Source organism: Cervus elaphus, chromosome 26, assembly GCF_910594005.1.
Source record: "Cervus elaphus chromosome 26, mCerEla1.1, whole genome shotgun sequence".
Taxonomy (NCBI): domain Eukaryota; kingdom Metazoa; phylum Chordata; class Mammalia; order Artiodactyla; family Cervidae; genus Cervus; species Cervus elaphus.
Genome location: NC_057840.1, coordinates 26,122,060 through 26,134,784, shown reverse-complemented (window position 1 = coordinate 26,134,784; position 12,725 = coordinate 26,122,060). Strand labels below are relative to the sequence as shown.

At 36.8% G+C, this 12,725-nt stretch overlaps 1 protein-coding gene across 1 annotated transcript; it reads left to right on the top strand.

Annotated features, from left to right (window-relative positions):
* Positions 1 to 3,293: 3,293 nt before the first annotated feature.
* Positions 3,294 to 11,578, top strand: NMBR (neuromedin B receptor). Its single transcript, XM_043888534.1, has 3 exons — positions 3,294 to 3,945; positions 8,753 to 9,101; positions 10,947 to 11,578. The coding sequence occupies exons 1-3, from the start codon at positions 3,524 to 3,526 to the stop codon at positions 11,346 to 11,348; spliced, it is 1,173 nt and encodes a 390-aa protein (XP_043744469.1). The 5' UTR covers positions 3,294 to 3,523; the 3' UTR covers positions 11,349 to 11,578.
* Positions 11,579 to 12,725: the final 1,147 nt, after the last annotated feature.

The window sequence follows — 12,725 nt, the reverse complement described above, 5'->3', positions numbered from 1 at the left end:
CTGAACCAGATATATTAGGTCACTGAAATTTTCCCAGAGTGCTCTGATACTATATTCATTATTTTCAGTCTCTTCCTCTCTGTACTATATTATTTGATCTGCTGTTAATCCTATAAAGCTTTCCATCACAAATATTGCTTTTTCTTTTACATAAATTCCATATATGTATTTTTATACTCTCCATGTCTCTCCTTACATTTTAATGTTTGCTTCTTCCTCTTCACACTCACAAAATAAGGTTTTACTAACATTTTAAATATTCTTATCTACTTATGATGTTGTCTGTGTCATCACTGGCATAGGTTCAGTTGACTGATTTTGTCCTTATTTTTGGTTGTGATTTCCAACTTATTTGCATGAGTTTGAAACAGCAAGAAATGTTTATATATAGTTCTGAACAGTATTTGTTCAATTTAAGGCAATGAAATGTATAATATATACATTTTACAAACACTGAAAATGTCAGTATTAAAAATACACCCTTCAATTATATAGAAATCATATTTTTCCAGGCAATTTTATTCTCTTGGAACAATGCAGTAAAATAGACTTTGAAGTCAAATATAATAAACTTCAAAATAGTTTTGAAAAAAACTTCAGTATGGTTTTACTAGTGTATATATGAAATTAAGCAAGTTATTTTGTCTGTGTGAATTTTGATTGTTTCATATGTAAAATTAAGATTCAAAATTTATACACATTAAATTAGATATGATGCTGAAGAACCTAATGATTTCAATGAAAATGTTTGTCTTTTCAGTAGTATTTATCTCTAATGATATTGACTCTATACAAACGAGACAACACTCATGTACCTATATGTAACTGGTGATGTATTAAAATAATTCATACATAATGTAATAAATTTGTAACATATTTTAATAAAATATCAGGAAGGTCATCATTATTTACACATTTATTATGCTTTTTACTTCCACAACCCAAGCCTTTGAGTAAATGCATAAGGATTCACTTGAATGGAAAAGATCAATAATTCAGATGCCTTATTTCTGCAATTCTAGGCAATTGGCAATTTTTTAATCCAGTTTTAGACTAGATATTTTAATCTAAATCATTAATATTGTCTAAATACAATCAGAAGAGAATAAAACTATGCATAGAACAATTTAAACTACAATATATTTTCGTATAAAGTAGGCTAAGATGGATAGTTGCAATTTGAAAGGCTGAAAGATTTCAGAGTTTAGACGACTGGTTTTAGTTAACTTATTTTGCATAATGAGATTGGATGCTAAGTAACAACTTAAATAACAAGATAAAATTCCTAGAGACATTTTCAACTTACATGTAATATCAACTGCTTTGCTATCTATGATATATAAAGTTCATTAACACATATTCAAATATATTATATAAACATTCTATTTAGCTAACTTCAATAACAGACTGTTTTAAGTAATGAAATCCAAGAAGAGTATAATTAGGACTTGTAACTGAGTTATAAAAACATAAAATTGATTATTATGCAAATGTTTACCTTGTCTAATTGAACTATGATAATAAAATGCTATTCTTGGTCAGCAACATCTGAAAAAATTACTTAAATTTTACAAATGGCTTGGCACATTTCATCAGTTTATGATTAGATCATTACAGGCAGTCCTTGACCAATTTTCTTGTTATCATACAATTTTATCCTTTAATCAAGAACTAGCCAAATGTTTATTTCCTAATGTGAAAAGTGTTATTTAGTTAACTTCAGAACTGTGCCACTTCTGAGAGGTTTACATTAAACTCAAATGGTGTGAATTTGGAAAGTTATTTTGCTCTTAGTGACATCCTATTTAAAACACTGTATCAGTATCAGATATATATTGAGTATATACATAGGGGTGAAATTGCTCAGTCATAGACATGCAAAAGAAGAAAACCTTGGAATTCACTTTGAAAAATTTTCAATTTCTGCTCAAGTTGAACATTCTTAATCACTGTGACCTAGCAAGTCCACATCTGGAGCTCAAATGTGCACCAGAAAACAGGCACAAGAATATTTTCAGAAACATTATTCAAGTTAGCTAAAGCTAGAAAGAATCCAAACGTCAAACAACATTAGAAGGGATATCCAAACAATGGTATATTTATACTAGAATACGAGTACACAAAAGCATGGGTGGACCTCACAGATATAATGTTGAGTAAAATAAGCTGGCCCAGAGTAAGTAAGTGAAGGTCACTCAGTTGTGTCTGACCTTGGGACCCTGTGGGCTCTCTGTGACCCCAGAGGAGGCTGCCAGTGTCCTCTGTCCATGGAATTCTCCAGGCAAGAATACTGGAGTGGGTTGCCATGCCCTCCTCTAGGGTATCTTCCCTCCCCAGGGATCGAACCCAGGCCTCCAACATTACAAGCAGATTCTTTACTATCTGAGCCACTAGGGAAGCCCAAGAAGACTGGAGGGGGTAGCCTATCACTTCTCCAGGGGATCTTCCCAACCTAGGAATCAAACTGGGATCTCCTGCATTGCAGGCATGTTCTTTACCAGCTGAGCTACCAGGGAAGCCCAAAGAAGTGTTTAACACATGGTTAGACACTATATAATTCCACTTATATGATGCTCAAATGTAGGTAAACTTGTTTCAGATGATAAAAGGCAGAACAAACAGTGGTTACATTGGGGGATAATAGTTAGATTGTAGGTTCTGAATGGTGTATATCCGATCTGTACATTTAAGAATTGGGTACCTTATACATGCTTTATTTCAATGAAATGTCAGTTAAAAAACAATATACTGACTATAGGAAAGAGTTTCTATCTTTGGAGTGAGAAAAGTGGATCAAGGCAGAAAAGTAGTGAGGGAATACCATTCATTTACTTCCTTCTTTGTCACTCCTTTTCTTTCCTAAATTCCGTGTGAGAGGATCAGGGACTCACCAGCTCAGCCCCCAAAGCTTCAGAGGTTCACACACTTCTGTCTGGGGCGCTTCCCGCTTGGAGGCGGGTAAGGATGGATCTATAGGGGGAGGCCCCGCGAGAGAAGGGACTCGGAGCCCCTCCAATCCCACACAACACTGCAGAACTGCGGGAACAAGAGCAAAGCTGTGGGACCAGCAAAGTGCCAGCCGCCCCACTGCTAGTTCCTAGCGTTTCAGCGGCTGGACAGCGACAGGATGGCTTCCTGCCTTCCCCGCGGAAAGTCTGACAGGTACTTTAATTAATTCCGGAGCGATAACTCTTTATTCACAAAAGGGTTATTCTCCGCTAGCTAGAAGCGAGGACAATCCATTGAGGACTGGAACAAAGACTCAACTGCTTTGCTTTTTTTTTTTTTTTTTTAATTCGGAGCCAGCAGGAGCCAACGCGCCCCTTCTAAAAGTGAAGGGCTGGAGCGCGCGCACACTTCTCACCCGCCGGGTCTTCCTGGGGACCAGGCGGTGTGACCCGATCCTCGCGGGCGGGAAGCTTGTCCTGGAGAAAGGGAAATCCACTCAGCCTAAGAGTGAGTTGCACTCTTCTGGGCACCTGGCCGCGCGGAAACTCCAGCGAACTCTCCTGGAAAACAGACCATGCCACCCGAGTCTCTTACCAACCTCTCCCAGCCCGCGGGCGGGAATCGGAGCGGTCTCGTTCCCGGCATGTCGGAAAGGGATTTCCTACCCGCCCGGGACGGGAGCACTGCGGACTTGGTGATCCGTTGTGTGATCCCGTCCGTCTACCTGCTCATCATCACCGTGGGCTTGCTGGGCAACATCATGCTGGTGAAGATCTTCATCACCAACAGCGCCATGCGGAGCGTCCCCAACATCTTCATCTCTAACCTGGCCGCTGGGGACGTGCTGCTGTTGCTCACCTGCGTCCCGGTGGACGCCTCGCGCTACTTCTTCGACGAGTGGGTGTTCGGGAAGGTGGGCTGCAAACTCATCCCGGTGATCCAGCTCACCTCCGTGGGGGTGTCCGTCTTCACTCTCACTGCCCTCAGCGCCGACAGGTAAGGGCAGAGGCCGCGGCCGTGGAGAGGGGCGGAGGGTACTTGGGCAAGGCGGGGTAAGCGAAGGGCAGGGAGGAGGAGGGGAGAGGAGGAGAGAGACTCTATCGGAGAATTAGAGTAAAAGGACTTCAAATGGACAGAGATGCGAAGTTTGGGGAAAAAATAAGAAAATCATTATTTTAAAAGTATTTGCATTAGTTTAAAATTGCACAGCCTAGCCTTTCCCTTGCCCTCCACACACTTTGTTCAGCCGCTAAGTCGTGTGCGAGTCTTTGCGACCCAATGAACTGCAGCACCTTCAGGCTTCCCTGTCCTTCACTATCTCCCTGAGTTTGCTCAAACTCATGTCCATTTCGTCACGCACACTGTGGGGATCTTCATTATCCATTTCATAGAAAAGTTATAGAATAGATGTGCAACAATCTTGTAGAAGCTAGATGTGCAACAATCTTGTAGAAGCTATAGGATAAGCTATAGAATAGATGTGCAACGATCTTGTAGAAGCTTTTGGTGTGTCCCTAGAAACTTAGAGGTTCACTTTCCTTACTCAGTAGTTTAATAACCTGATAGGTAAGACTTTCTGCCTTAATACTAGGAAAGTGTTTGACTTTAATTTTTTTTTTCCAAATAAGGAGAATTATTTCACTAAATGCTGCTATTTATTTGAAGCAAAAACATCTAGAATAGCACACATTCTTCAGACATGACTTTATACATTCTTCTAGTTTTATTACCTGAAGTCCAGTGATATAATTTTTTCCCCCTACCAACAGGTAAGATACTAAGTTTTAGTATCTTAAAACAGTGCTGAAAAATACATCTTTGATATCAAATCTGCCTTCCATATATTTCAAGAGTGGGAAATGTTTATTACTCTACCTTATGGATCAACTAGTTCAACTGTGTTATTTTTCAGATGAGGATGTTGAAGCCAGGCAGATCTGGGAGGAGAATCCAGTCCTGCTGACTCCTGGTCTAGTACCCTAACCCAGACTCTCAACAGTCATGATTGGGGAATTTAAGCAGGAGGCATATCTGGATGGGTGTGGGGAGAAATGTGTAATTAAACATCATTGCATGGAACCCTGGTCTAATTTCCTTAGGAGTGGGTTGTTGACTTAAACTGCTTAGATAAACAGTTTAACTTGAATGATTAAGGTGGTGTTCATGATACTTCTCTTTAATTTACATATTAAATTATTAATGAAAAATGAGTCCATCTAAATTTCCTGGCATTTGTAATAAGACCCTTACATCACTTTGGCATTGAGAAGTTACTCTTCATTGGTGAAGAGACAATATTCAATAGAAAGTTGAGAGCCATTGTCTTTTAAACCAAATACTATCGACCTTTAGTTTGTGTAATGTAGTCTTTCTAAAACCACATTCCTATAAAGATGGGTGACTTTGAGTAAGTTATGCATCTCACTTTGTTTCTATGACCATTTCTATTCAGTATTATCTTTTAAAACACTTTTTTGTATATCAGAAGCAAAATGTGACTTTTTAGTTTAGTTGCTCTTCTTCGTGGAACCCATTTTAATTAGAATGTTAAAAAAAATCTACTTAGAGATTAGAATAAAACTTAAGAGCTATCATAATAGTTACTCTCTTTATGCTTTCATTTTTAAAAGTGATATCAGTAGCAAGACCTAGGGCTTGAATTTATTTCATACTACTTTTCTCAATCTATTGTCTTGGAGATTGGTAAATTGGCTCTGACAAAGGACAGAGAAAATGCTATTCTTTATGTATTTACTGACTTTTTTCAGTTTATGTGTATCACATACTTTATAAACATAGCCTGGGTACTTTAATAACAGTGATAAAGTTGGTTGCCTCTTCTGTGTGGTCCAGAGCCTACTCTTGCATTTTGAAATTTTGTGTGCATTTTGAAAATTTAAATCAAGGAACTGGAATTACTAATGGTGAAATTACACAGTACATTCCAATATGCACTTCAAATGGTTTGGAAATATTTTGTTATATGTTGTTTACACTTCTATTTTTCTTCCAGAACATAGTAATCAAGTGTTGATTAGTAATTAACCTCCTCATACTTCATCTCACTGAACATTTTAATTTCTTATGGATTTGGAGATAAGTGTAAGATTAATTGCCCTTAGCACTGTGCTAACTTTTTTTGTGTGTTTCTTATCCTCACTACACTATGAAATAGGCACTGTAATTATTACCATTTTAAAGTGAAGAAAGTTAAGACTTGAAATTAAGCAACATTTCCGTGATCTCACAGTGATGGAACCATTATCTGAACCCAATTCAAAACCTGGACTCTTCACCATTAAGATGCATTATTACTTTCCCTGGTATAGGAAATTCTTATTGGCTTTTCCTATTTAATGACACACAGAAAAGTTAAGTTTAAAAAATCATCATGATATATTACTTAACTCTGCAATGAGCAATGTTTGTTTAACCATAATAATACTGCAGTGACTATCTTGTAAAAAATGTAATATATCTTACTAAATCAAGAAGTTAAGAATGAGAAGAATAAAGGTGGTAAAGAAATAAAATCTTTAAATATCATCACAGGATGTCAAGAGCTAATGTCTGTAATATTTAATTCAAGAGACAATGACAGAAGTACCTTTCTTGGACATAAGGAGGTAATGATTTGAAATTTGTTTTAACTCAGGAGTGGGACCAGAGATGGAATGAACGATTTCTACTTTTCTTTGTAGCACTCTCAGTGCTCTCTGACTTGAAAAACAAACCAACCTATTTGAATATATTCATCTGATAAAATTTAGAAAAGCAGATACATTAGCTCATTCTAGTTACTGATTGTAATTCTTTCAGTTTTGAAAGAACATTCAGTTAATCAGAATGGGAAGAAGAAGCTCATGCTTGTTGAGTTCTGCCATGTGCAAAGTCTGTATCTTGTTTGCAACTTCATTAAATTTGGAGTTGAAGCTGCTTGTTGTTGCTTTGCTTTCATTTTTGTATATTTCTTGGGAAGACCCTCTAGATGAAAATGTGAACTGCCGTTTTCTTGTTGAGGGTCTGGGAATGACACCTGGTGCAAGTCAGGAAGGAGAAAGATTATTTTATTGAGGTTGGGAGCTGCTCCTCTCTTATGGGCAATGGAATGAATTTTTACAGAACCTCAGAGGGAGGCTTTATCTGCTTGTTTTGTAGCTTAAAATATTCTGAATTTTTGAAATATCAGACTAACTCAAACATAAATAAAGAGAAGGCACAGGATCATGGCATGGTAACTAACTGCTAGGTGCCAGGCATTAGAATAGGTGCTCTGTACAGTTTTTCTATTCACAAAACTTTGAGGGAGATGTCTTTATCCCCACCTTACAGATGAAGGAAAAGATCTTAAGTGATATTCTAAAGGATATCAGAGATGAAATAACAGTGCTAATTTGTTTGACTAAAATCACTTTTTCCTGTATCTTGTTAACCTCCTAGGTATATGGGTAACCTGAAATGCTTTTAAAGATAGATATAAGTAATTTGAGATTTACATATGATTTTGTTCTGTTTGCATTATTATTAACTTACTTAATAGTCACGTGTAATTGAATGAGGTATAGAAGGCTTGGATTGTTTAAGCTATTGTGTCCTGGAGTGTGGTTCACTTATCACTATGATGGTGTTAGGTGGGAGAAGACTTCATGATGTCTTGACATTAAAGAAATTTGAGCTATAAAGACAGAATGTTATTCCATTTCCAGTTCTTTCTGTCCTTATGGCTAAATTAGGGGGAAAAATCCCATTCTAGATTCTTCTCTAAGATTTGTCAATGTCCTTAGGGGGAAAAAAAGGTAGGAGAGCCAACCTCAGAAGCTCTAGAAAAGTATTCAGGTAAATTTAAAAAATAATATTTTGTGAACATTTTATATTTTATGATTATGTGTTATGGTAATTGCAGGAGTAATTGGAAATAAAAGTATTTAATTAGAATTATTCAATATATGATAATACTTGTAATATGTGTACATGGAGAAAATACTTGTGAAGGATGTAAGCAAATTACTGCAGTTTGGGAAATGACAATTTAAAATATTTTTCTCATCTTTTCTGTGCTCATAAGCAGTGGAATAACTTGTGTACAGAGAGACACCAGAGTTCTTAGTTATTCCACACACTACATAACAGCTTGGGAATAATGGGGTATGGGCACCTCTCTCTTTTTAAAAAAATAAAATTTATTTTACATTGAAGTATAGCCAATTAACAATGTTGTGATAGTTTCTAGTGAACAGCAAAAGGACTCAGCCATACACATACATGTATCCATTCTCCCCCAAACTCCCCTCCCATCCAGGCTACTACATAACATTGAGTAGAGTCCTCTGTGCTATACAGTCGGTCCTTGGTGGTTATCCATTTAAAATACAGTGGTGTGTACATGTCAATTCCTATCCTTCCTCCCATCCTTACCCCTGGCAACCCCAAGTTCATTCTCTGAGTCTGTTTCTGTTTTATAAATAAGTTTATTTGTACTATTTTTTAAAAGATTCTTTATAAAAGGGAGTCCATGTATTTCTCCTTCTCTGTCTGACTTTGTTAACTCAGTGTGACAATCTCTAGATCCATCCACATTGCTGCAAGTGACATTATTTCACCCTTTTTAATGGCTGCATAGTATTCCATTGTGTATCTGTACCACATCTTCTTTATCCATTCCTCTGCTGATGGACATCTAGGTTGCTTCCGTGTCTTGGCTATGGTAAACAGGTTGGCATCTTAGTAAAATCTCTCTCTCTTTTCCTTTCTCTTTTTAATTTTCTTTCTTAAGAGAGTAATTTGAGATGTGCTGTCTGCCCAGGTACAGAGCCATTGTAAACCCCATGGATATCCAGACATCAGGGGCAGTGCTGTGGACCTGCGTGAAGGCCGTGGGCATCTGGGTGGTCTCCGTCCTGTTGGCTATTCCCGAAGCCATATTTTCCCAAGTGGCACGCATTGGCAGCTTGGATAATGGCAGCTTCACGGCGTGTATACCCTACCCTCAGACGGATGAACTACATCCAAAGATTCATTCAGTGCTCATCTTCTTGGTCTACTTCCTCATACCACTTGTTATCATTAGCGTTTATTATTATCACATTGCAAAGACCTTAATTAAAAGTGCACATAATCTTCCAGGAGAATACAATGAACATACCAAAAAGCAGGTAAGTTCTGTAGGTGAGTATGTTGAGGGCATGCTGGTGAGAAGCAGTCAGTGCTATTTTGAATTCTAGTTCATTGGCTTTCAATACCAGGATTGACTAGAACAGTCAGAGGACACTGGGGCATGCAGTAGCCTGGACTAGAAGGGATGTTGGAGACAGGGGTCTCTGTTTTGTGGCCATGTCTTAGCTCTAAAAGTCCACTGAGCTCCAATTTATCTGACACCTGAACATGCCTGTTAGAATGTCTCTGGTGGCTTTTCTTTACGTGCAAATGTTTATGCAAAGAAACACATAACAAACCAGAAAAAAATTTCACATTTTAAGTATGTGTATGTGCTAAGTCGCTTCAGTTGTGTCTGACTATTTGCAGCCCTATGGAATGGTTGGGAAGATCCCCTTCTCCAGGGGATCTTCCTGACACAGGGATCAAACCCAGGTCTTCTGCACTGCAGGTGAATTCCTTACCATCTGAGTCACATTTTGAATATACATTTATTCAATTATTGTTTCTTTTCCCATTAGCCCACAAGGGATGACAGAAAGTCCGGGGGAAGGTTACATCAGAAAAGGACTAGGACACTTCCCGGGGACTGGGGGTGAGATTTGGTTAGAATTCCAAAGCAGGAGACTGGGAACAGAGGGCCTCAAGACAGGAGTGAAAGGGAGCAGAAGGCAGGCTGGTGCTGACGTCAGACTTGGTCTAATTCAACTTTATAGCTTTTCCAATAAATAAATAGCAAATAAATGTATACTGCAGTGAAATTCTGGCACCTAGGCTCAACCTTCTATGGAGGCCCATGCTTAATAATGCAAGCTTCACATCCACTTCCCTAATTCATCCAAGTTGTCTAATTGATGCTACTGGCCTACATCTAGAGCACCACATTCTGCCTCCTGATCTAGACTCCTTCTCCCTTAGACTTTTGTTTATCATTCACCACTACTTACTCCCCAGTGTCAGACCTGTTTTAATCCTAAACCTTTGCAGACTTCTCTGCATTTTCTAGTCAATTGCCAGTAGTTTTAGCTCAGAAAATATGTCTACTATAAATATCTTGGTAAATTATGTCTTCACTTTTTTTTTTATGTCTTCACTTTCATGTTGCCTTATATAAATATTCAAACAAATTAGACAAATATGAGCTAAACTTGGGGCTCTAGATGTTAGAAAATGATTTTTAGATTTAAAAAGATTACTGTCTCATATTTGAATTTTGTCTATTTATCACATTCCTGAAGACCTTCCTGGAAAACACTAAATATACTATGAAAAGAAAATTTTTATTTTAAGGGTACATGGTCTAACATAATAATGTTTATAGAAATGATAGTTATGTCAGATGCTTTTGATTTATGAGAGGCTGGAGTTTAAATTAAATCTCAAGTTGTTTTTTTTTTCCTGTGTGTGTGTGGATAGATTTTTAAAAAGTCATACCCTATTTCAATAGATCAACTTTTCTTATTTAAAATACTCTGATTTAAAATTTTTTAAGCTTGAATTTATTCTGTGGTTTTAATACAAATAGATTTACGTTTATAGTGATCATGATAAAGCTTTAAGGAAAAGGAAAAGTTAAAAATAAGAAATTTTTAAGATCACAGTTTTAACATGAACATAGCTTTTTATAAATTGTCAAACATTTTAAAGTGAAAATAGTGTAATGACCAAAATAGGCTGCATCAAATTGGTAAAGTCATTATCTTGGCAAGGAAAATCGTTGTTGTGCTTTTGGATGCATTTGCATGCTATGCTGAGTTTTACATCTTTTGAACCACAGTATGTTTTAGAATGTGGCTGCCTCCATTTTCCTTTTAATCAGAGGGACTGTTTCCTTATATTTGCAGATGGAAACACGGAAACGCCTGGCCAAAATCGTGCTGGTCTTTGTGGGCTGCTTCATCTTCTGTTGGTTTCCAAATCACATCCTTTACATGTACAGGTCTTTCAACTATAACCAGATTGACCCATCTCTAGGGCACATGATTGTCACCTTGGTTGCCCGGGTTCTGAGCTTCTGCAATTCCTGTGTCAATCCATTTGCTCTTTATCTGCTCAGTGAAAGCTTCAGGAGACATTTCAATAGTCAGCTCTGTTGTGGAAGGAAGTCCTATGGAGAGAGATCCACCAGCTACCTACTCAGCTCCTCTGCAGTGCGCATGACGTCCCTGAAAAGCAATGCTAAGAATGTGGTGACCAATTCTGCGTTACTAAATGGGCACAGTGTGAAGCAGGAAATGGCACTGTGATTTTGTCCATTCAACTCACTACCTGAAAAGAAGGTACTCTTGTATTTCTGTTGAGTAGAAAGAACTGAGCAATTATTTTTCTTACTAAATCTCACCTAATTCATTAAATGATTTCACAAATTGACTCAGAAAAGGCAAAACAAACATTGTTACCATTTTTCTCTGAACCAGACTTTAAATGACATTAAAAATGTATGTATTCCTCACATTAAAAGTGATTCAAAAAGCAACTCTATATTTGTATAAGTCAATATTGCTTCAAGATTGAAGTTGTTCCTAGAGCCAACTCTAGGGCATTTATCTTAGATTTGTTTTATTTGGGAGCATGAAATAAATTTCTTTTTTGACTCAATGATCTGATGAGTGTAATATTCAAGCTCCAAATATTTGAAATATAAGTCATTTTTTCCTGGTGAATTTTATTCATAACTACTGCATGTATGTATATCCATTGTTTGAGTAAATTAATAGAAAATTCAAAAGGTGGAACAAATCTTTGTACAACTAATCATAATTTATAGAAATAATTTATATCTGTAACTTCTAAGCATGTGATTAAAATATTTGTTATGTGTGAAGACATTTGTATTATAGTGAAATAGATATCATCTGAATATGATTTGAATATAAAATAGGCATCATATGTCCCAAATTGTAAAATTGTAACTCAGAACTTGGCATGGCCATCTTATTGTACATTGCTTAAGTGTTTGGATATTTGGGTGATTCTGTGTAGCTGTGATGAGATATAATTCTGGTGAGTTCAATCATTTACTCTGGTGAATTCAACCACCCTTTCTTGCAATAGCCACCAGATGAATGTGTATATAATCTACTTGGACAGTTTATTCTGCAATAGTATCATAATTATCTCAATAATTTTGGATTAAAATTTCACAACAGAAACTTAAAGAGGGTTCCACAGCCATGTGGGAGAGGTAGGATTTAAAACCAAACCAAGACGTACATACTCACTACGCCACCATCTCTCTCTTTCTTTCTCTTTTCTCTATTGGCTCTCTTGTATCTCAAATAGTTGCTCTTAACCTTTAGGAAAGTTGGAGAGTCACTCATCAGAAAAGTGTAAAATATCACAGATAAATTTTATATAGACTCTATGTATTTTATAAACCTTTCAAGTATCATCCATTAAAATCTAAAGAACCATGGGTCTCAGGGTGAGAATCTTTGATCAATCAATAACCATTCTTCTTGCTAATAATAAGGTGAGGGTAGAAATAGGTATGTATGAAAGATTACAATATATATGTACATCATATTACATAATATTATTCTTTTAAACTCTAAGTTTTCAGGACATTATAGTTAAAAGGTGCCTATGTCACTTTAGCTTCACATATATATATATATAGTATA

What these genes read in the sequence shown, in the direction of transcription:
- NMBR (XM_043888534.1), top strand. Translation starts at nt 3,524, where the DNA reads ATGCCACCCGAGTCTCTTACCAACCTCTCCCAGCCCGCGGGCGGGAAT. An exon ending in ACTGCCCTCAGCGCCGACAG is followed by an intron (nt 3,946 to 8,752) that starts GTAAGGGCAGAG and finishes CTGTCTGCCCAG; the next exon opens with GTACAGAGCCATTGTAAACC. An exon ending in ATGAACATACCAAAAAGCAG is followed by an intron (nt 9,102 to 10,946) that starts GTAAGTTCTGTA and finishes TTATATTTGCAG; the next exon opens with ATGGAAACACGGAAACGCCT.